Here is a 25,912-nt window from a genome sequence, read left to right as displayed (position 1 = left end):
CTTTGGTGGTCACCTTTAAAAATTGTTCAAAGAATTTAATTCCATGCAGAACTCGGGTTGCCATGGCAACCAAAAGAAAAAACTTAAAATATCTTCTTTTAAAGAACCATAAGAGCTAGAGCTTAGATATTTGGCATGAAACATCTTCTAGTGAGTGTCTACCAAGTTTGTTCAAATAAAAGCCCTGGGGTCAAAATTGGCCCCGCCCCGGGGGGTCATTGATTTTCCCTATATGCATATAGTAAAAACTTAAAAATCTTCTTTTAAAGAACCCAAAGAGCTAGAGCTAAGATATTTAGCATGAAACATGTTCTAATGGGTGTCTACCAAGTTTGTTCAAATAAAAGCCCTGGGGTCAAAATTGGCCCCGCCCCAGGGGGTCATTGATTTTCCCTATATGCATATAGTAAAAACTTAAAAAATTCTCTTTTAAAGAACTCAAAGAGCTATGGCTAAGATATTGAGCATTAAACATGTTCTAATAGGTGTCTACCAAGTTTGTTCAAATAAAAGCCCTGGGGTCAAAATTGGCCCCGCCCCAGGGGGTCATTGATTTTCCCTATATGCATATAGTAAAAACTTAAAAAATCTTCTTTTAAAGAACCAAAAGAGTTAGAGCTAAGATATTTAGCATGAAACATGTTCTAATAAGTGTCTACCAAGTTTGTTCAAATAAAAGCCCTGGGTCAAAATTGGCCCCGCCCCGGGGGTTCATTGATTTTCCCTATATGCATATAGTAAAAACTTAAAAAATCTTCTTTAAAAGAACTCAAAGAGCTATGGCTAAGATATTTAGCATCAAACATGTTCTAATAGGTGTCTACCAAGTTTGTTCAAATAAAAGCCCTGGGGTCAAAAAATTGGCACCGCCCCGGGGGGTCATTGATTTTTCCTTATATGTGTATAGCAAAAACTTAAAATCTTCTTTGAAAAAACCCAAATAGCTAGAGTTTAGATATTAAGCATGAAAACATCTTCTAGTAAGTGTCTACAAAGTTTTGTTTAAATAAAAGCCCTGGGTCAAAACTGGCCCGGCCCCAGGGGTGTCATTGTTTTTAACTATATGTGTATAGTAAAAACTTAAAAAAATCTTGTTTTAAAAATCCCAATGAGCTAGAGCTTAGATGTTTAGCATGAAACATCTTCTTATGGGTGTCTACCAAGTTTGTGCAAATAAAAGCCCTTAGGTTAAATTGGCCCTGCAACGTTGGGGGGGGGGGGGGGTTGGGGGCAAATATACAGGTGAGCGACCTCAGGGCCATCATGGCCCTCTTGTTTTTACTTTTTAAAGTTTTTAGAGAAAAGAACTCTCCAACATTGTTTGATATTTGATATCAATTTAAATATGTTTTATGTTGATGATGATTAATTGTCAATTGTAGATTTCATAACCATTTAAATGCTGTATGTATCTGGGATAATATAAGATACATGCTGTAATTGCATATAGCCCCTAAAATGATAATGGGCAGTTCAAATCCAAAACATATACAGTCCATTAAGCAAATTGAAGGGTATAAAAATTAAAACTATCAGTTTTCATGTATTTTTCAAGGATCCAGAAGGTGCCTTTGGAAAGAAGTTTATGCCATTAAACAGGTACATTTATTAATTCTTGTACTTAATGTTATATAGAATCTATATTTCTGATATTTTATATACAACTAAGAGAGGATATTGTATGAGTGTAAGTTTAATACTGAATTTATTGAACAAGTTGGGTAAAATTATATTATTTTATTTCATGCTTTCCAGTGTTTTACTGTAATATAACAGATGATTATATTCTGATAAACCACTAGTGAAATTTATAAAATATAATTTTCACTGTAGCCGGACTATATCTGAATGCGGATGAAAAGAATATCATAACTAAATGGAATAACAGACAAAAATAAATGCCGTCATACGTAAATGTTGCTTCTTTAGGAAAAAGAAAGTCGGTGTCATCATACATCATGTTAAAAATGTACACAAAATAAAGAAATTTAACAGAACTATATTTCAAAAACTGATGATGTGACGTCATGATTGATGACGTCATAAAGGAGAATGCGCGACGTTACGCGGCAAAATCAGTAAAAAATTACTTAAAATCCCTTAAAAAAGCATGAAATAAAAAGAAAATTTATTTGTTTAACATATAAGATTGAAAATATTATTTCATTCGTGAACACAAGCTATTATATTTTCACTCGTGGCTACGCCACTCGTGAAAATATTGCATCTGGTGTTCACTCAGTGATATTATATTTCAATCTTACATGCAAAACAAACAAATATCCTCTATTTATTCAACGAGTTCAATAAATTTAGTAAATTAACTTTCATGAATCTAGTATTCTGTTTGTCACAAAAATAAAGACTGTTTGAAGTGAAAAAGAAACGTCTTTCATTGACGTGCTATAGTATAACACTAAATTTCATGCATCTTAATTCTAAAGCGGCACAGGTATGCGATAATAGATTTTAACTTGATTTAATATTTTGAACTATTGATTTAATATTAAATTGTTATAATTTCAGTTTTCGAAACATGTTTGTAGCCGGGGAACATTGTGATAGAGAGACAATGGAATGGACAAAGAAAGTGTTTAATTGTCCAGTTTTAGACAATTGGTGGCAGACTGGTAACCAAATATTTGTTTTAATAACCTACAGCACGATACATCCAGTTTCTGCTTATATTTATATTTGACAAGAATGAAGATGTAAATCAAACCTTTCACTTTCAACATTTAAAGTAATGGCAGAATCACACATGCCCTAATTAGTCCCCTACCGGTTTACCGGAGGGGACTTTAGGTTTACCCTCCGTCCGTCTGTCCGTCCGTCCGTCTGTCCGTCCGTCCACAAAACTGGATCCCGCGATAACGCAATAAGTACTGAAAATATTTTAATGAAACTTGATTATATGGATAGATGGCAGTATGGAGATTATGCACGTCTTTTTCTTTTCTTCCTATGTTAAAAATTCTGGTTGCTATGGCAACAAAATAGACTGAAAATATGGCAAATTTTACACATAACCTGGATCCCGCGATAACGCAAAAAGTACTGAAAATATTTTTATGAAACTTGATATATGGATAGATGGCAGTATGGAGATTATGCACGTCTTTTTTTCCTTCCTATGTTGAAAATTCTGGTTGCTATGGCAACAAATAGACTGAAAATATGGCAAATTTTACACATAACCTGGATCCAGTGATAACACAAAAGTACTGAAAATATGTTTATGAAACTTGACATATGGGTAGATGGCGGTAAAGAAATTATGCACATTCTTTTCTTATCTTCCTATGTTGAAAATTCTTGTTGCTATGGCAACAAATAGACTGAATTTCAAGATTTCTGATTCTAGTTTTTTAAGTTTTTTCACTATAAGTTCTTTATTTCTTAAGGTATTTTCTTCAAACTTTAAATATAAATTGCTTGTCATCAACCACATCATATGTGACAAGGTTTACAACTCTAGCACAAAATTATTCAGAATTACCTCCCTTGAACTTAAAATTTTCATGAAAAAAAACATTGTTTTTTAGCTCGACTATTCGATAAGAATAAGTAGAGCTATTGCAGTCACCCGGGCGTCGGCGTAACCACTTATGTTAAAGTTTTTGTAATAGTTCAAATATTTTCAAAGTCCATAGACATATGGCTTTGAAACTTTGCACACTTGTTCACCATCATGACCCCAACCTGTAGACAGGAGGAGGTAACTCTATCAAGCATTTTGACAGAATTATGCCCCTTTTTCGACTTAGAATTTACGTTAAAGTTTTTGTAATAGTTCAAATATTTTCAAAGTCCATTGACATATGGCTTTGAAACTTTGCACACTTGTTCAACATCATGACCCCAACCTTTAAACAGGAGGAGGTAACTCTATCAAGCATTTTGACAGAATTAAGCCCCTTTTTTGACTGAGAATTTACGTTAAAGTTTTTGTAATAGTTCAAATATTTTCAAAGTCCATTGACATATGGCTTTGAAACTTTACACACTTGTTCACCATCATGACCCCAAACTGGAAACAGGAGGAAGTAACTCTATCAAGTATTTTGACAGAATTATGCCCCTTTTTCGACTTAGAATTTACGTTAAAGTTTTTGTAATAGTTCAAATATTTTCAAAGTCCATTGACATATGGCTTTGAAACTTTGCACACTTGTTCACCATCATGACCCCAACCTGTAAACAGGAGGAGGTAACTCTATCAGAGCATTTTGACAGAATTATGCCCCTTTTTCGACTTAGAATTTACGTTAAAGTTTTTGTAATAGTTCAAATATTTTCAAAGTCCATTGACATATGGCTTTGAAACTTTGCACACTTGTTCACCATCATGACCCCAACCTGTAAACAGGAGGAGGTAACTCTATCAAGCATTTTTTTTACTATCAAGCACTAAGAATAGTCGAGCGTTGCTGTCCTACCGACAGCTCTTGTTTAATAACTTCTTTTTCTGAATGTATCTACTTCAAACTTCATATAAATGTTTCTTATTATCACTCAACATTTGTGAGTGTTCAATACTCTAGCAAGACTATTTCCAGAATTATGCCCCTTTTGAACTTAGACTTTTTTTAGAGAAATTGGTAATTTTTACTCCAACTTCTTCAATCATGATAGGATTTTAAAAATGTTATATTTTGATAACAGGGATGTTTAAAAAATAACTTTAGAGTGTCCTTCAGTCTGTCTGTCTGTACATAAAAACTGTTTCCTGTGATCACTTTTAAAGAACTTTTTCGACAAATTTACTTAAAATAGGAACCTAAGTGAATGGCCAATGGCCCTTCAGAATGTTGCTTGGGCTCTTACCGGTAGGGGACTTATGGATTGCTTGCAATACTATGATAATTGCTTGTTCTGTATTGTTTCAGTCACAAATCAGATGTTGGTTTTACCTTTCCCTGCTGGATCCAAAGGCGATTAGCCTTAGCTGCCAGTATAGAGCCAGGCCATTCTGCACTTTTTTGCTGTCTGACTAGGCTCTACACTGTTGGCATCTCATTTTTTGTACTTTTATATTGAAATTCCTTAAACTTTGAATGGACTGTACCAAATTCAAATCTTGCAAATGCAGTGTAAGAATAACCACCAATGATGTTGGAACTTACATTAAATTTTTCTGTCTCTATGTTTGACCTTTTATATAAATTTTAACCATTTTACCTGCTTGATTTCTTAAATGGACTTATCGGCTGCATTTTTATGCTCCCTGAAAAATTTCGGGGGAGCATATAGTCGCCGGGTTGTCCGTCCGTCCATCCATCAGTCAGTCCATACGAACCCAGAGGTACTTGTGTGACTAGGAGAACAATGGGCAACAGTAAATTCTCTTTGATCCTATTCATTCCGTTTTTACTTGTGTGTCTTTTTAAGCCTAGTGTGACTAAAAATGGCCAAAAAGATCAAAGGAAAAGTTACACAAGTACCATTTTGTGAGTACGTCCGTCAGTCCGTCCCGAAATTCGTGTCCGGCCCATAACTTCTATATTTGAAGTCGGATTTTTAAACTATTTCACAGAAATAATCACCATATTGAGACGACAAGAGGCGCACATCATTTGAGTCGATACCTTAAAAGTCAAGGTCACAGCATGACCTTTAAGCAAAACCGTGTCCGGCCCATAACTTGTAATTTGAAGTCAGATTTTTAAACTATGTCACAGAAATGATCACCATATTGAGATGATGTGTCTCACGCAAAATTTGGTTCACTTCCTTGAAGGTCAAGGTCACAGCATGACCTTGCAGCAAAATCGTGTCCGGCCCATAACTTTGTTATTTGAAGTCTGATTTTAAAACTATTTCACAGAAATGATCACGATATTGAGACAATGTGTTGGGCGCAACTTTTGGGTCGCTACCTTTAAGGTCAAGGTCACAGGATGACCTTGCAGCAAAATTGTGTCCGGACCATAACTTTGTTATTTGCAGTTGGATTATTCAACTATTTTACAGAAATGATCACCATATTGAGACGAAGTGTAGCGAGCAACATTTTGGTCGCTACCTTGAAGGTCAAGGTCACAGCATGACCTTGCAGCAAAATCGTGTCCGGCCCACAACTTTGTTATTTGAAGTCGGATTTACAACTATTTAACAGAAATGATCACCATATTGAGACGACGTGTTGGGCGCAAGTCGGTAGATAGATTTCATTGGGTAGAAGTGCAGTGCAAAGAACAGTAACTCTGCCTTGCCTAAGTTGTTGTTTTTTTTGAGGCCCCATCTGGGTAACCCCGTTTATTTACCCCGTAATAGGTATGAGGGGGTCGGGGTCATCCTCCATCATACCTTACATTGTTAATATACAATATACATGTTGCAAAATAATTATATTCATGTAAATATTGTCAAATACATCTACAGTATATTGTAACTTTGCATATAAATATAAACAACATACATACAATAAACCCATCTATTTTCCAAAAATATTTTACCAATAAAGAATACTACTTATTATTAAACAATTAAACAATCTGTTGCGAGGTAAAGTTTTGTTTCACATATTAAGTGTAGTTTAAGCAATTAAGGATCTTATAATTGACCATCTATTATTTTCATCATCTGTCAAATGTGTATTTCTATAGATATTCCATGCTAATTTCAAACTATTTTTAAAACCAATACATGTAGGTAAAAAGTTTTTTTCTCTTAGACAAATAAATATATCTTTTCAATTCTAGAAACAATATGTCATATTTAAAATCTTTAGTTTCTGTACCTAATATGAATGATTTACAACAAAGAACATCATCAAAATTATGTAAGTTTTCTCTAAGGTATTGAAATAGGCTTTGAATTTTCTGACATTCCCAAAATAAATGTAAAAGTGTTTCTTCACAGCATTTACAAAAAGTACACATTTTATTGCCTAAGTTTGGAATTATCACACTTTGAACTTTATCTGGGACATAACCCTGAAACAACAAAAGATATACTTTTCTGTGTCCAAAACCTAGTCGGGGAGCATCACCCGGTTCAACTGGCTCTTGTTTAACTGTCTATCATCAAATTTAGAGATATCACGGTGAAAATTTAAAGTTGGTCAATATTGAGCCTGGTCAGACTGCATGGATGTGCAGGCTGGCCTACCTATTTACTGGTGGCAAAGACTTACCAGGGTAAGGGTTCAAGACAATTTAGTGTACCATTTTCCAGGCAATGTCAAGGTTACAAATGAAGGTCATTTCCCTTGACACTTAACATAACTTTAACTTAACTGTACTGCTAACAACAAAATCTTTATATCAGATATCAAAGTCATAAAAGAATAAGGAAAAAAGAAAGATTTTCCTTTTAAAATGGATACTACTTTGCATGCTGTATATTTCAGGTGAAACCATGTTATGATGATAGTTTGTCCATATAAAAATATTACGTAGAAATTATTCCGCATAATAATGTAATGTTGAAATTATATAGAAAAATACCTTGTATATTTCAGAGACTGGCTGGGCTATAACATCTACATGTGTAGGTCTTGGGATGCCATTAAATCCCACACCAGGTGTTACTGGTAAACCAGTACCTGGATGGAATGGTAGGGATAATTTCAAGTATTTTATTTATTACTTTTTAGTAGAGTAGAAGAAAAGGCAATGAGTTGATACTTCATATAGGTTTTCACTGATGACATAAGTTATATATGATTAAATTTTTTACAATCAAGTATTTAGAATAGTCAAAAATACTTTTGTTAACATTTAGCAATATACATGTATAAAGATTTGTTTATAGTGATGGAAAAGCTAGTGCAAAAATATGGAAAACATGTACCTATTATTTAGTTTACATTTGTTCTTATTTGTTTCAGTTAAGGTTTTGAAAGATGACTTTAGTAAAGAAACAAAGGACTTGGAACTTGGCCAGATAATAGTGAAGTATGTTTTTACCTGTAGCCTGCTGATGGCATACGATTCTACCAATGTGAACAGTGCAAATCAAGATTAGATCTCGACAGTACATCTGTGCTGTCTTGATAAAATCTGCACTGTTCCCTATTCAATCAGTAAATATTTAGAAACTTTCCCTAAAAAAGATGAATGGTTTTGTACAGATTGAAAATGTATACAAATCTTTGTAAGATGTTTAGCATGGTAAGAGTTAATCTTCACTCTACCATAAAGAACTTGTAATTCAAGTACATGTATAAAATAAGTCATTGTTTAGGACACTGTCCGGTGCTCATACAAGACCCTGCATTATTCTTTTGTTTAATGGACTTCCTTTGATTTGAATTTTGAACTGTCTTTGTTAATTTAGGATATTTCAATTCCAAAATTTGACACCTTTCAGTATACACAGTTTGGTGAGACTGAACAGATGTACATGCTGACCTGAAGTAATATTGATGATATTTGCCTGTTGATGACTTTTACTTTCATTCAAAGAGTTTACACATTTGTCGAACGATCTTGATCGATGAATAATCTCTCATGATCCTTTGTTTTAGGTTACCCCTACCCCCAGGCTCATGCAGCACCCTCTGGGAGAATGACTATAGATTTCAGAATACATACTTTGATCTCAAAAAGGTATGGCATTATACATGTACTGTCATGTAATTTGTGATTACATTGTATTTTTAACAAATATTTGACACAATAGTTTGACTTTTTTAGCCCACTTTTTGTATTAAAATTAAAAACTTTATTTTGAATTTTTGATAAAAAGAAAAAAAAAACCTTAGCCTAGAAACAAGAATAATTTTACCAATTTTTAGCTCACCTGTCACAAAGTGACAGGGTGAGCTTTTGTGATCGCTTTTCGTCCGGCGTCCGTCCGTCCGTCCGTCCGTCGTCCGTCCGTCGTCCGTCCGTAAACTTTTGCTTTAAATGACATCTCCTCATAAACCACTGAGCCAATTTCATCCAAACTTCACAGGAATGTTCCTTTGGTGGTCACCTTTAAAAATTGTTCAAAGAATTTAATTCCATGTAGAACTCTGGTTGCCATGGCAACCGAAAGAAAAATCTTTAAATATCTTCTTTTAAACAACCCTAAGAGCTAGAGCTTAGATATTTGGCATGAAATATCTTCTAGTGAGTGTCTACCAAGTTTGTTCAAATAAAAGCCCTGGGGTCAAAATTGGCCCCGCCCCAGGGGGTCATTGATTTTCCCTATATGCATATAGTAAAAACTTAAAAAAATCTTCTTTTAAAGAACCGTAAAAGCTAGAGCTAAGATATTTTGGCATGAAACATCTTCTAGTGAGTGTCTACCAAGTTTGTTCAAATAAAAGCCCTGGGGTGAAAATTGGCCCCGCCCCGGGGGGTCATTGATTTTCCCTATATGCATATAGTAAAAACTTAAAAATCTTTCTTTTAAAGAACCGTAAGAGCTAGAGCTTAGATATTAAGCATGAAACATCTTGTAGTGAATGTCTACCAAGTTTGTTCAAATAAAAGCCCTGGGGTCAAAATTGGCCCTGCCCCAGGGGGTCATTGATTTTCCCTATATGCATATAGTAAAAACTTAAAAAAATCTTCTTTTAAAGAACCCAAAGAGCTAGAGGTAAGATATTAAGCATGAAACATCTTCTAGTGAGTGTCTACCAAGTTTGTTCAAATTAAAACCCTGGGGTCAAAATTGGCCCGCCCCAGGGGGTCATTGATTTTCCCTATATGCATATAGTAAAAACTTAAAAAATCTTCTTTTAAAGAACCCAAAGAGCTAGAGCTAAGATATTTAGCATGAAACATCTTCTAGTGAGTGTCTACCAAGTTTGTTCAAATAAAAGCCCTGGGGTCAAAATTGGCCCAGCCCCAGGGGGTCAATGATTATCCCTATATGCATGTAGTAAAAACTTAAAAAATCTTCTTTTAAAGAACTCAATAAGCTAGAGCTAAGATATTTAGCATGAAAGATGTTCTAATGGGTGTCTACCAAGTATGTTCAAATAAAAGCCCTGGGGTCAAAACTGGCCCCGCCCGGGGGGGGGGGTCATTGATTTTCCTTATCTGTGTATAGCAAAAAACTTAAAAAATCTTCTTTGAAAAAACCCAAATAGCTAGAGTTTAGATAATAAAGCATGAAACATCTTTAAGTAAATATCTACAAAGTTTGTTCAAATAAAGGCCCGGGGGTCAAAACTGGCCCTGCCCCAGGGGTGTCATTGTTTTTAACTATATGTGTATAGTAAAAACTTTAAAAATCTTCTTTTAAAAACCCAATGAGCAAGAACTTAGATGTTTAGCATGAAACATTTTCTTATGGGTGTCTACTAAGTCTGTTTAAATAAACAAATAAAGCCCTTGGGTAAAAATTGGCCCGGGTGGGGGGGGGGCCATATACAGGTGAGCGACCTCAGGGCCATCATGGCCCTCTTGTTTTCATTTTTTGATATTTCATTAGAATTCACACTCATTTTCTATGTATTGCATGATACTATATATATTTAATAAATGATGCAGTTTCATAAGCTTTAAGTTATGGAGATTTCTTGTCATTTTATGCTGTACGTAAGGTTAGAAAACATGACCAGAGCTTTAAATGAAGAAATAATTAATTTTCAGGGTTTTTATAATACAATGGATTCTGGATACAGAGATAAGGAAGGTTATGTTGCTGTCATGTCGAGATCTGATGATGTGATCAATGTAGCCGGGCACCGTCTTTCTGCTGGTGCCCTGGAAGAGGTAAGAAATTTTTTATTTTTAGTGACCAAGATTTTTCGATAAAAACCTTAGACTAGAGACTTTGAAAGATTTATTCCAATGCTTCCCAACACTTGAAGTCAAAAATTTATAAAGAAACACTTAAAAGATGAGAAATTTCAGTTTTGCTTGTCATTATTTCTTAGGTGAAGATTTGGAAGTGGTAAGAGATTTCACTGTAAATACATACCAGTGGAAATAATTTCACTGTGAATGTGTACCTTTGGTAGGGGATTTCAATATGAATGCATACCAATGGAAATTTCAATGTGAATGCATACCAGTGGTAGGAGATTTCAATATAAAAGCATACCAATGGCAAATAAAATCATTGTGGTGAAAGATTCAATATGAATGCATACCAGTGGCAAATAAGTTCATTGCGAATGCATACCAGTGTCAAATAAGTTCATTGTGAATGCATACCAGTGTCAAATAATTTCAATGTGAATGCATACCAGTGTCAAATAATTTCACTGTAAATGCATGCCAGTTGTAAGAAATTTCAAGGTAGAAAGGTTCCATCTTTAAAGAGGTCATTCTGTTGCTTACTCAAGTAGTTTTTATAAAGAGGAAAAAACATTTAAATTACATGGCTTTGATGCATTAATATAAAAATCAGTTACCCATGCAATGTGAACTTATGCAGCTGTTTTAAGAAATTATGTTAGATAACAGTCAGTAAACAGTTGATTACAATTTTGTAATTGTACATGTGTTTTATGCAGGCAATTATAGACAGCCCATATATAGCAGAGGCAGCTGTTATAGGTGTACCAGATGAACTGAAGGGAGAGGTACCACTAGGACTGTGCGTTCCAAAACATGGTAAACTATTATCTTCCTTTTTTGTTTTGCCCTAAATCTAAAACTCGTTGAATTTTTCGTGAAATGGATTTGCACTAGTTGAATTTGGAACAGTCCATTCAAAGTTTCAGGTTTTTTGATATATCAAAATACAAAATTTGAGTTATTAACAGTAAAGAGACTGGTCAGAATCTTGCTGCCCAGGTTGACTGACTCTATACTGGTGTTAATGGCTAGTCATAGGTTAAAGGTTAATAATGATTATGTGTAGTTAGGTTATCATATCTTTAAAAATATTATCTCTAGATGATTAACTTAAAGTTAACAAAAAACTACTGTATATAATTAAATATAAGACAGGTTTAGTTTTATACAAGAGGTTGAGAGATTGATCATCTGACAATCCAGTTACTTTGTTTCAAGAAATTTTTATATCATTTTAATGAGTTTATCATAGCTACTGTTATAATAACATGTAATCTTAATTATTTTACAAAATATTTATGTGACCAGAGGGTAAGGTAGAGCATGTTTTTGATTGAAAGTTGAATAGTTTGTGCTATTTTACTGCCTGTTTTAGTAAATCTTTGTGTCCGGTGCCATGTGATTTTGCTGTCTAATTTTGCTATTATACAAAGTAAATTTATAACTAAAGTAATTTGAAAGATTGAAATCTTAAGATCCCTATAAGTAAGTGCTTTATTTCTTGAATATAATCAAAAACATTTTGTTGTTGTTGATGGATTTGTTCAGAAAACTTAAAAATTATTGAAACATTTGTGAAAACATAAAAATGTGCTTTCTTGTTTTCATAAAGAAAGTTGATAATCTAGTGCTTAATATAGGTCCATGTCTTGATTATAGCTTCTTCTTTGTCTGGCCGTTTTGTTCATGTCAAGGATGTATGTACATTTTCATAAAGTAAATTACTCTGTAATTTTGCTTGCCACTTAATCCAAAATAAGACATGAAAATCACGTGGTGTAGGCACATGGTTAGTTCAGTTTCTATGCCCCTGTTGCAGTTGATGTAGAAAACATTGTTTTCAGCCTTAAGTACATTACTACAGTCATATCCAAGTTTGAACCTTGTCTGTTGGACACAATAAGTATATTCCTAATAGAGAGTTTTATTATTGCTTACTGAAACACAATGTATGACCTTGACCTCCAAAAGAACCTTCACCTTCAAAGTCATATTTCCAAAAAATCATGAAATTTTGAGATAAAAATTGTGCACCAATAGTGTTGAAAATCAATACTATCAATAAATAAGCAATTGAGAGTTGTAGAATAAGTGAAAGCTTCAAAAAGCAAGTCATGAGTAAGTAGCCTTATAAATCTGAGGGCAGCTTGAAAATCTGAGTCGACTTTGCTAGATTTGTGGGAATGCTTTTGATGATTTCAGTGCAATTTCTCCTTCCTTTACTATATACATATGAAGCTTTTGCACTTTTATTTTGTTCATGATTTTAAATAGCTTTGCATGAAACATGGCTGAAAAGCTCTGTTAAAAGTTAATTTTAGTTATTTACTGTCAATATTTTTAAAGTTCAGAAAGAAAGTTGTGATTGATTTTAAAATTGATAACTGGTTATCAAGGTGAACATGGGAAAAAAACATTTTATTTATTAATGTCCTTATATCTACTTTTAATTTTTTACCTTCCTTTTTTGTGTTTCTTTCTAAATGACTCTTTAAGTTGTAAAACATTTTTGAGTACTGGAGAAGTATATATTCTTAGATCTTTAAATTACCTCTTGTTTGCATTTCAGGTCTTGATAAATCTGACGAGCAGATAAAACAAGATGTAATTAGACATGTTCGTGACAGTATAGGGCCAGTTGCCAGCTTTAAGCTTGCCATTTTAGTTCCAAAACTGCCAAAAACCAGGTCTGGTAAAATTGCACGAAACACCATAGCTGCCATGGCTGCTGGCAAACCTTTCAAGGTAAGTCACTGAATTTTTTATTTTTATTGATTAATTATTTTGGTGTGTATTAATGTACCCAAAACCTTGAGCCTGTTAGCTGCAACATATTTTACCAATGTGACCAGTGCAGACCAAGATCAGCCTGCACATTCCTGCCACCTGATCATGGTCTGCACTGTTAGTTATTCAGTCTGTACATTTTTTGTAATTTTCCCCATAAAATTGATAAATAGTTTTGCCAAGATTGAAAGATGGGCAAGTCCGTCACACTTTTGTGTCATTTTGTGCCATAACTTTGTCATTTATCAAAGGAATCTGAAATAACTTGGCACAAATGTTTGTTATAATAAGACAATGTGTCATGCGCAACAACCAGACCCCTACCTCCAAGGTCAAGGTCGCACTTGCTCATTCAAGGTCAACATTGTCTATTTGAGGGTATATGTCGTGTCCGGTCCATAACTTTCTTATCTTTGAAGGGATTTTGTAAATACTTGCCACAATTGTTCACAATAATGAGACGATGTGTCATGCGCAACAACCGGTCACCTACCTCCAAGGTCAAGGTCACACTTGGAGGTCAAAGATTAACATAGTCTGTTATAGGGTATATTTTGTGTCCGGTCCATAACTTTTTCATAGATCGAAAGATTTTGTAAATACTTGCCACAAATAGTCACTATAATAAGACAATGTGTCATGCACAACACCTGCATCCCTACCTCCAAGTTCAAGGTCACACTTAGAGGTCAAAAATTAACATAGTCTGTTTTAGGGTATATTGTGTCCGATCAAGAACTTCTTCGGGATTTTAAAATAACTAGGCACAAATAGTCACAATAAGAAGACGATATGTCAAGTACAACACCTGCACCCCTACCTCCAAGGTCAAGGTCACACTTAGAGGTCAAAGGTTAACAGTCTGTTATATGGTATATTTTGTGTCCTGTCCATAACTTCTTCATAGATCAAGGGATTTTGAAAATACTTGGCACAAATAGTCACAATGATAAGATGATATGTCATGCGTAACAACTGTGTCGCTACCTCCAAGGTCAAGATAACACTTAGAGATCAAAGATTTACATAGTCTGTTATAGGGTATATTTTGTGTCCGATCTATATAACTTCTTCATAGTTCAAGGGATTTTGAAAATACTTGGCACAAATAGTAAGAATAATAAGACGACATGTCAAGCATAACACCTGCACCCCAACCTCCAAGGTCAAGGTCACACTTAGAGGTCAAAGCTTAACATGATAAATTTTTAAATGCCGTGTTTCATTTTATTTCTTTAATAAATTTATTGTTGCATTTGCAGATCTAGCATTGATCATAAGTTTGGACTGAAAGTCCTGAGATCCATACCTCAATCTTTTGAAATAGCACAATTTTATGCTTCGTATAAAAATTTCCCAAGACGGGGGACGTTGGTAACTCTGTTACAAATTCTTGTTAACATGGCAAGGGTTAAGTAAGTTGTCTGTTGTATAAATCCCCTACCACAGGGGATTCTCGCGATGCCCTTTGTCTGTCAGTCTGTGACATTTTCGTGTTTCTCCATGTCTCCCACAGTGTAAGAAGGGCTTTCACGAAACTTGGCTCAAATGTTTTGCTCACTGAGATGATTTGCAGAAAGCATGAGTCAGCCATTTTGGCTCAAAGTCAAGGTCACACTTGAAGGTCAAATGTTTAAGCCCGGTGTTTGTAGTCTGCTACGTATCTGCCAAATTCTTTGAATGATTTTCTTGAAACTTGGCTCAAATGTTTAGCTAATTGAGACGATGTGCAGAAGGCACGAGACAACCATTTTGGCTCAAGGTCATGGTCTTATTTGAAGGTCAAATGTTTGAGCGTGCGTTTTGTGTCTGCTCCATATCTCCCGCATTCTGTTAGTTTGAAGGTTCACATTCTCACAATTAGAGTTAATAGGCACACACATTTTAGTGTCCGGACTGTAACTTATTGCCCCTGAAATGATAGAAAATGGAAACAAATGTCCATCTCCAGGAGCTTGCATCTAAGTTGGAATATAATAATAAAAAAAATTCACTCTCAAAGGGCATATATAGCTTTTTATCTTTTTCTTCAGGTCTCTTTAGTATTTCAGGCATTATTGTCCGTGAAGTGATTAAACATGCTGGAAAATATTTGTCAGCATTTATCTTCAGGATAAAATAAATAAATTTGAATAAAATCTAAAATAAATAAATATGTGGTTGTATACGTGAATTTTTTCTAGGTGTGTCTAGTATTTTATTTGGCTGGAGATATCAGTGCAATGAAAGTTGCTTCATCATTATATTTTTTTGCATTGTTATTTTATTTCCAGTTTCTGGATTGGTTCGAATATGAATTCAAATTCCATGAACTGTTACCAACCTAACAGATATCCTTGTATAGGCTTGCATCATTTCTCTTTAAGTTAACAAAAAAAAATATAAAAAAAACTTTAACTTTATAAATATAATTTCTTCCTTAATATAGAAATTATTATAATAGGACATCTTGTTAGATATAAGGATGACAGGGTAGCCAATGATATGGGTTTATTTTAAATATATTACCACAAGTATCATTTTAAGTATTTTTATCTTGAAAATTATAAAATTGCATAATGGGAACATATCATATTCATTGCATTGCAAGTCTAGTTTATCAAAAATGGGATGTAATGTTGAATAACTGGGCTATATCATGTCATAGTGTTTAACAAAAATGTTAAGAAGAACATTAGTTAGGAATGCCAAAAGCATTTAGTTATAATATTTTTTGAAGCCCGTGCTCTCTGTGTTTTGGAAGAACAGTACCTGTAGGAGGGGTAATTTTCAGGCCGTTTTCCCTTGGTTTATACAAATTTATTTTAGTTCGATTGTGTTGGAAGCTATAAGCTTATTGAAACACTCTCGAATCCGTTCCTGGAAGCAACCAGTACTAAGCAATGAATGTAAAGTTTCTAGCTCAAGGAAACAACGGCTTGCCCCTGACAGGGTTTGAACCTATGCGGTCAGCAATCCTTAGATTACTAGTCTGACGCGTTAACCACTTGGCCACGCCGCCACAAAGAAGAAGGAATTTCAGGCACTTGTTACTGCACATACATACATTAGTAGCAATGCTGTTAATTATTACCTCCTTTATTGATTTATTATAAGTGTCTTATGCTGTAGACAGATTAAATTATATTAAAAGAGAAAAAATCAAAGTTGGGTAAAAATATTCCGAATTTCACCTCAAAAAGTTGTGAATTGAGGGCCCTGGAAGCTTAAGGTTGTTCAGTCCAATCATTATCAAAATTTATATTAGAAAACTGCTCCATTGATTATTATCCATAATTAAATGAATTTTAAGAATAAAAATATACTGGTAATGACTTTACAAAAAAAATCCTTTTATTAGCGTAAATTGTAAATTTATTCCTAAATTAAGTATATTTCTTTGTATGTCATCAATTACTTTTATTGTGTCGCCTCTACGGAGTAGTGGCGACATATAGGGATCACTTCTCCGTCGTCTGTCTGTCCGTCTGTCTGTCTGTCTGTCCATCCGTCCGTCACAAAACTTGTCTGGACTACTCCTCATAAACTACTGGTGCAATTTCATCCAAACTTTACAGGAATGATCAGTACCAAGTCTAGTTGTGAATATTGTCAGCATTTTCCGGTTCAATGATTTTTGTCAGAGTGTTGGCCCTTTAATAATTTTTCATTTAAAAGTTTGTCCGGACTACTTCTCTTATACCACTAATGCAATTTCAATGAAACTTTACAGGATTGATCTGTAGCTCAAGTCCTTGCGCATATTGCAAGGGTTTTCCAGTTGAATGATTTTTGGCCGTGTTATGGCCCTTTGATAAAAAGGTTTCTTTTTCTGTGTGTTGCCAGATACACAAAAGCTTGTCCGGACTACTCCTCATAAACTACTGGTGCAATTTCATCCAAACTTTACAGGAATGATCAGTACCAAGTATAGTTGTGCATATTGTCAGCATTTTCCGGTTCAATGATTTTTGTTTGAGTTATGGCCCTTTAATAATTTTTATTTTTAAAGTTTGTCCAGACTACTTCTCTTATACCACTAATGCAATTTCAATGAAACTTAAAAGGATTGATCTGTAGCTCAAGTCCTTGCGCATATTGCACGGGTTTTCCGGTTGAATGATTTTTGGCTGAGTTATGGCCCTTTGATAAAAAGGCGTTTTTTTTCTGTGTGTTGCCAGATACACAAAAGCTTGTCCGGACTACTCCTCATAAACTACTGGTGCAATTTTATCCAAACTTTACAGGAATGATCAGTACCAAGTCTAGTTGTGCACTGTCCGTCTGTCTGTCTGTCCGTTTGTCACAAAATTTGTCCCAACATGAAATTGGCCATCATGAGGCGACACATGTGATTACTGATCGCTCTTGTCATATGTACCAAAATATTTTAGCGTAATATTATTAATACAGAATCAGGATCCTAAATCATAATCCTGATCTTTTCTTTGTGAACATGGGGTAGGGTTTCATTTGAATAGTTTTTGGGTTTTTGGCTTGATTGTCTTCGTGTTAAAGGCCCATTATGCCTCAGAAAATCATATTTTTTAATTCTTAAGAAATGTCAAATATTTGTTTGAAAATGTTTTAATAATGGATTTAGAGCATTTAAGATGTTCAACAACTGAAGAAAGTAGGACTGAACGTTCAGAATGTGTAGCAAAGGTAGCAAAATGTAAACAAAGTACTTTTACTTCCATACAAAATACTATATTACTATAATTATACCAAATTCCAATAGAGCAAAAGTAGCAAAAAGTTAATGCATATGGCAAACAAATATTTTTTGCGGAAACTGTAATCAGATACCAATAATAAAAAGTTTTTGAGATATAGAATTGAAAGCATTTCGGAGGCATAATGGGCCTTTAAGTATCAGAAAAGGTTGATAAAATATATTAATGGGTAAATTATTTACTGTCTTCTGTTGAAGTATTTATGAGGTATTTTTGAGGTACATTGATGACAGAAAACATGTAGGTGTATTGTTGATTTGTGACCATAAAATTTATATCACTTCCTTTTACCTTTTGTAAACACGGTACAATAAATACTGATTTAATTGACGTAATGTTTTGAAAGAAGTAGAAAATTTTACATTATTTATTTAAACTTGTTTTTAGGAAGGTAAATTATATAAAGGTGTAATCTTTGGTTATATCTTCCTACTTGATTCAAGAAGGCGACAAAATCTAAACATCATATTTGATGCTTGTCTTCCCAGGTTCCATTTTCCACATTTAGCCACCCTCACATTTCCAAGGTTCCATTTTCCACATTTACCCACCCTCACCTCTTCAAGGTTCCCTTTCCTACAATTTTGCCAACCTCAACTCTCCAAGGTTTCATTTTCCACATTTAGCCACCCTCATATTTCCAAGGATCCATTTTCCACATTTAGCCACCCTCATATCTCCAATGTTCCATTTTCCACATTTAGCCAACCTCACATTTCCAAGGTTCCATTTTCCACATTTACCCACCCTCACCTCTTCAAGGTTCCCTTTTTCCACATTTTGCCACCCTCAACTCTCCAAGGTTCCATTTTCCACATTTAGCCACCCTCACATCTCCAATGTTCCATTTTCCACATTAAACCACCCTCACATCTCCAAGGATCCATTTTCCACATTTAGCCACCCTCACATTTCCCAGGTTTCATTTTCCACATTTAGCCACCCTCACATCTCTGAGGTTCCATTTTCCACATTTAGCCACCCTCAACTCTCCAAGGTTCCATTTTCCACATTTAGCCAACCTCACATCTCTGATGTTCCATTTTCCACATTCTCCCACCCTCAACTCTTCAAGGTTTCCATTTCCACATTTTGCCACCCTGGAACTCTCCAAGGCTTTATTTTACAATGTTTATTCACCTCCACCTTGCCATGGTTCCCATTTCATTTTAGGGTCAATTCTGACAATAAAATAGATTATACAAAAAGCCTGACAAATAATTTTTTTCTGTTTATGTCAAAAAACCCTTAGTTGAACCATTTTAAAGTTACAGGTGATATTATATGCATACATGTGAACTTTTTTTGATGTCCAAGTGGGAGATTTTTCTACAAAAAGAGGGAGATTTTAGAATTTGTAGTAAACAAAGAAGAAAGTTCTGACTTCAAAAAGAGGGAGAAATCTTTAATTTGTGAAAATACCCCTTTTTTAGCTCACCTGTCACAAAGTGACAGGGTGAGCTTTTGTGAAAGCTTTTCGTCCGGCGTCCGGCCGGCGTCCGGCCGTCCGTAAACTTTTACTTAAAATGACATCTCCTCATAAACCACTAAGCCAATTTCATCCAAACTTCACAGGAATGTTCCTTTGGTGGTCACCTTTAAAACTTGTTCAAAGAATTTAATTCCATGCAGAACTCTGGTTGCCATGGCAACCGAAAGAAAAAACTTTAAATATCTTCTTTTAAAAAACCAAAAGAGCTAGAGCTTAGATATTTGGCATGAAAGATCTTCTAGTGAGTGTCTACCAAGTTTGTTCAAATAAAAGCCCTGGGGTCAAAATTGGCCCCGCCCCAGGGGGTCATTGATTTTCCCTATATGCATATAGTAAAAACTTAAAAAATCTTCTTTTAAAGAACCCAAAGAGCTAGAGCTAAGATATTTAGCATGAAACATCTTCTAGTAAGTGTCTACAAAGTTTGTTCAAATAAAAGCCCTGGGGTGAAAACTGGCCCCGCCCCAGAGGTGTCATTGTTTTTAACTATATATAGTAAAAACTTTAAAAATCTTCTTTTAAAAAACCCAATGAGCTAGAGGTTAGATGTTTAGCATGAAACATCTTCTTGTGGGTGTCTACCAAGTTTGTTCAAATAAAAGCCCTTGGGTTAAAATTGGTCCCTGCCGGGGGTGGGGGGGGCAAGCAGAGGTCATTGTTTTTCATTATATGTGTGTAGTAAAAACTTAACATCATGAAACATCTTCTAATGGGTGTCTTCCAAGTTTGTTCAAATAAAAGCCCTGGGGTTTAAACTGGCCCCGCTCCGGGGGCTTATATACAGGTCTTTGAAAATCTGGCCGCAGAAAGTGGGAGTCTCCCGCTAAAAGTGGGAGAGTTCAAATGTATGTATGTGTAGTTTAGTAAAGTGTTCATATTATATTTATATGTTATATAACAGATTCCAGTGACCATAGAAGATGACAGTGTATATCCTGCTATAAGATTGGCTTTGAAGGATATAGGATATGCACCAGATCCCCCATCAGGTTAATAAACATATTACACGTGTGTTGTTCTAGCATTCAGCTCATTTGACACAGCATGATTACATAATAATATATTATGTTAACTAAAGGGTTGCTTATTAACTTGTGTTGTATCCTAACATATAAATACCTACACATCACATGATTTCTTTTTTTTAGTTCTCTAGTATATCTTTATGTAGCATATGCAATATTTAACATAGCATGATTACATAATAATATATGTTTACTAAATGAATTTACTTGTGTGGTATCCTAACATATAAATCACAACACATTGCATGATTTCTTCTGTTTTTAGTTCTGTAGTATATTTGTCATCTAGCACTTTATGCAATATTTAACACAGCATGATTGCATATTATAAGTAGCATGTTTTTTTTTAACAAATATATTGTTCACTGGTTAAAGGCCCATTTAGCCTAAAAACTGCTATTACTTAAATTTCTCAAAAAGCATTTTTGGTGTGTCGTATTAATTTCTAAAAAAAAAGATACTTGTTTTGATTTAGCTTGGCCACCTTTTGCTTCATATATTATGTTTTAGCAATTAGCACTGTTATAGTGATTTTCTAGGGAAATTGCCACTTTGTTTACATTTAGATACCTTTATGACAAATTTTTCCACTTTCAGGGTTATTTCCTTCAGTTGATAAGCATTTCACATGTTCTAATTCATTATTACAATATTATGAAATACATATTGTTCTCTTCTAACAGGTTGAAATATTTATTTTATTCTGAGGCTAAAATTAATGTGCCTTTTATGAATTGTAAAAATGTTTTTATAACTTATATAGAATTCTGAATTATTGATCATTTAACAGAGAGTGACTGCTAGTTAATTTACATATGTGGGAATTCTAATAATTTAACACACCTGTGATATTTACATATGTGGTATACTGTTGTATAAGCTCAAACATGATTTCGTTAATTCGTAGAAACATTTACTACATAACTTAGCTTAAAGTGGCGTTCATCTTTTATTTTTTGTTGGAAAAACATTTCTGTGTTGTTTCTTACTAAGTATTTCAAAAAATTTATTGTGGAAAAGGGCAAAAATAGAAGATCTTGTCCGCTTTACAAATTTAGATATTGAGAGCGGACTGGTAGATGAGAGGTATCGAGGGGTTTCCTTATTGTTTATGTATTTTATCGGCAGCAAATTTCATTTTCCACCAAATTTCTTATGATTTGACTATTAGAAATGAGTTATCTACAAATAACATAATTAACGTTAAGAAAAGCTGAAGGCCGCTTTAAAAAAGTTATTTCTATTTTAGCCAACTAGTCTTGTAATGCACCAGTCAAATGCAAACCACATCCCCCCACCTACACCCCACCTCCCTTCTGCCCCAAAGGGCAGTGTCAGGAGATAGCAGGGGATTTTGTTTTGGCACGAGAATAACAATAAAATAAGCAGATTTATCCCACTTGCGGTAGGGGGAATTAGCGGGGATTTTTACTATCTGATTGTACCTACTTTGTATTAATCAAGTCAATATCCTAACTATTTCCAGGTGGTAGATGACTGGGGTACTATTGACCACAATCATGTTACTTGTGTTATTTTTAAATACTTTGCATGATTTATAATCTTTCACTATCTTTGATTTAACAGAATAGGTGATTCAGTATATTTGTTCAATCATAAGTGTTATATCAGAAGTTTTTTATTTAAGTTTATTGTAAAAAATGTGTGTTTCACACATTCAAAAAAAAAAAAAAAATGGTTAATAGTGGATGATTAGAAAGAATTGCAGCTATTCAGACTTATTGTAATATTAATATCTGTGTTTATATGTTGAATAATTCTCCAATTTATTAAACATTTTGATGATTTGTTATGAAATAATGTCTTATGATTTAAATTTGACAATATAGAATGAATATTAATGTCGAAAATAATTCAAAAGAATTCACCCTGTATGTAATTGGGATGTTTAAAAGTATAGAAATAGATTTGATATGGATTTTTTGAACTAGGGTTATGAAAACTAGGTTAAAAGATTAAATATCCAATAATGATTTATACAATACTGGAAGATCTTGTGGTGTAAACACTCATTGAGTACATATGATAACAAACATTCTTGTTTTAACTTGATTGTGATGCAAGTTTTTATGACTTTCAAGTTCACTTCATGTACTAATTAATAATAGTGTTTTATGAAGATAACAATTTCACAATCTTGAAGATGCAACACTTCAAGTATTAGACAAACACTACCCATTTTAGTATTTTTGGGTACTGTTTAGGGCGTCTTTTACTAAAAATGTCAGTAATTCAATAAAAATCAAAGAAATTTGTAAATAAAATTAAGCCACGCCATGACAAAACCAACATAGTACGTTTGCAACCAGCATGGATCCAGACCAGCCTGCACATCCGTGGAGTCTGATCAGGATCCATGCTGTTTGCTTACAAACACTATTACAAGTAGAGAAACTGATAGCTACCAGCATTGATCCTGATCAGACTGCGCGGATGCACAGGCTGGTCTGGATCCATGCTGGTCGCAAACGCACTATGTTAGTTTTGTCATGGCGCGGCTCAATTCAGTTTTCAATATTTCAGATACCACCGTCAATTGAAGATGAGACAGTGTATATACCTATTGGTAAGGCTCTTAGTAAAGTGGGGTTTACACCTGGACGGCCAGAGACTGCTGCTGTGTAAAACTTTATACGATAGTTTCTTAAAATGTATGCAAGCACTTCTGTATGTGAATATGTGTGAACATTAAAGTCCTGAGACCACCATCATTTTCACACCTTATGGTAATTGAGCCCCGTTAGAATGTATCTTAGCACTTGTAATTTGGAGATATGTATTTTTTTTTGTATTTTTTAATATTTTGGTCCTATTATTTTAATCAGAGATTTCGGCAGAGCACGAAATTTTTTACATATTTATAATTACTTTTTTTGCACTTAGTAGTTTTTTTGCACTTAGTAGCACCAGAAAAATAATTATGGGTGCACACTTCTATATTAGATACATTTGTATTAATTTTGTTTGTGGTAATTATTTACAATTAGTAATGTATATTTTGTATCCTCAGAGGAACAAGTATTAACTATATTATTAATATTGTTTAAGATTATTGGTATTTGTTGATGGTACTAACTTAATGGCCTTAGATTGGTAGACTGAGACAGAGATGTCTCTGACTGAGATTAGTCTGTTGATATAAATTATATACTTGTTATGTTTTAGAAAATGCTTAAAGCATTCTATAGCCAGTATATCTGTTGCTCAACTTTGTAAAAAAAATTTTATCAATGTTTTTCTACTCATCATATTTTTTTTTATTTTTATATGGTTATTTTTGTAGCCTATAAGACTTAACCCTTAACCTGCTGGAAGGGACAGTTCTTAGCCACCTGTATAGAGCCAGGCCAAGATGCCAGGCTCTTTACTGGTGGTAGCTCAATTTTTATATTGAAATCCTTTAAATTCTGAATGGACTGTTCCAAATTCAAAGCTGGGTAATTCCATTCTATAAATGCAGGAGGTTAGGGTTAATGTTGTCAAACTCTTGTTATAATAATTGAGCATTGAATTTAATTTTGAATATAGGGTATCATATGAAGTATTGATTATCAATATTTATTGTGGAGAAATATTGTTAATATATTTTTATAGAAAAGTTAAGAAAATTATTACAATGTATTTATTCAGGACAAACTAATATATGATTAATGATATGTTATACCATTTTTATTTCTTTTTTCATATTTTAATTATTGATATTTGTGTACAATTTAATGTTTGGATCAATCACTTAATCACTTGTGTGAAAATTAAAAATCATTCCCTCAATTCTTTTTCCCAAAAATTTTAATTGTGCAAAATGACCCCAGAAAGAAAAAGCGTAAAACTGCTTTTATTTCACAGGGGGTGTAGATCAATATTCAGTGTAATTCTTAATAATCTTTGCATAATATTTATTTTAAGTGTCCCTGTTGATTTATGTAAGAATTCAATTATTTTGTATTTTTAGGCATTTGAATCTCAGTGGAACTCCTTTAGATCTCACTAATATGCAGTGAAATAACAAAACTCATTTCACAGACTGAGTATGACCGACCTTTAGATGCTGACAGTGGTCCTGTACCCCTGTGTAGTCTGACCAGACTCTATACTGTTGGCTTCTTAGTTTTGTTATGCTCTGATTTTGAAATCCCTTAAACCAACATTGGACTGTTCCAACTTCAATGCCGGACAAGTCCATTATATAAGTACAGCAGGGTAACAGGCAGTAGAGTATCTGAAATAATAATTTGTTTCATCATATACATGAGAAAACTGTATATTATGTAGGAAATTACAGATTTCTCCACTCATGACCCAGTGCAAATTTGCTTTTTAACTCTCAATCATTTTTAATCATAATCTAAGCTTATTATCCCCCGCCGATGGAATCGGGAGGGGGATATAGTTTTGGCGTTGTCCGTCCGTCAGAACGTCCGTCCTTTCGTCCGTCCATCCGTCCACCCAAATTTCGTTTCCGGAGTAGTTCTCTGCAACTACTGGCTGGAATTCAACGAAACTTTATGGGAATCATCAATATCAAGAGGAGATGCGCATATCGTCGGCTTGTTCCGGTCCAACGCTTTAACTCAGAGTTATGGCCCTTGATTAGTTATGTTGTATGCATATAGAGTAAAAATCGTTTCCGGAGTAGTTCTCTGCAACTACTGGCTGGAATTCAACGAAACTTTATGGGAATCATCAATATCAAGAGGAGATGCGCATATCGTAGGCTTGTTCCGGTCAGACCCTTTAACTCAGAGTTATGGCCCTTGATTAGTTATGCAGAATGCATATGGAGTAAAAATCGTTTCCGCGCTACTTCTCTGCAACTACTGGCTGGAATTCAACGAAACTTTATGGGAATCTGCAATACCAAGAGGAGATGCGCATATCGTCGGCTTGTTCCGGTCAGACACTTTAACTCAGAGTTATGGCCCTTGATTAGTTATGCAATATGCATATGGAGTAAAAATCGTTTCCGGAGTAGTTCTCTGCAACTACTGGCTGGAATTCAACGAAACTTTATGGGAATCATCAATATCAAGAGGAGATGCGCATATCGTCGGCTTGTTTCGGTCAGACCCTTTAACTCAGAGTTATGGCCCTTGATTAGTTATGTAGTATGCATATAGAGTAAAAATCGTTTTTCGCACTACTTCTTTGCAACTAGTGGCTGGAATTCAACAAAACTTTATGGGA

The 25,912-nt window shown here is 34.2% G+C and overlaps 1 protein-coding gene across 2 annotated transcripts in view; it reads left to right on the top strand.

Moving 5' to 3' along the window:
* Nucleotides 1-23,458, top strand: part of LOC132729213 (acyl-CoA synthetase short-chain family member 3, mitochondrial-like) — a 36,049-nt gene extending 12,591 nt beyond the window's left edge. The window contains exons 9-18 of one of the 2 annotated variants that reach the window (XM_060714930.1): nt 1,556-1,599; nt 2,527-2,630; nt 7,466-7,561; nt 7,835-7,901; nt 8,474-8,555; nt 10,536-10,658; nt 11,405-11,504; nt 13,258-13,433; nt 20,584-20,671; nt 23,252-23,458. In XM_060714930.1, the coding sequence (XP_060570913.1) occupies nt 1,556-1,599; nt 2,527-2,630; nt 7,466-7,561; nt 7,835-7,901; nt 8,474-8,555; nt 10,536-10,658; nt 11,405-11,504; nt 13,258-13,433; nt 20,584-20,671; nt 23,252-23,268 (897 nt within the window). In that variant the 3' untranslated portion in view covers nt 23,269-23,458. The remainder of the gene's footprint in view (nt 1-1,555; nt 1,600-2,526; nt 2,631-7,465; nt 7,562-7,834; nt 7,902-8,473; nt 8,556-10,535; nt 10,659-11,404; nt 11,505-13,257; nt 13,434-20,583; nt 20,672-23,251) is intronic. The other variant, XM_060714931.1, reaches the window with a different exon arrangement.
* Nucleotides 23,459-25,912: the final 2,454 nt, after the last annotated feature.

This window comes from Ruditapes philippinarum, unplaced genomic scaffold (assembly GCF_026571515.1).
Source record: "Ruditapes philippinarum isolate M1 unplaced genomic scaffold, ASM2657151v2 ctg396_1_1_1_1, whole genome shotgun sequence".
Lineage (NCBI taxonomy): Eukaryota > Metazoa > Mollusca > Bivalvia > Venerida > Veneridae > Ruditapes > Ruditapes philippinarum.
The sequence above is the reverse complement of the archived record's forward strand: the minus strand, read 5'-3'. Positions and strand labels throughout refer to the sequence as shown.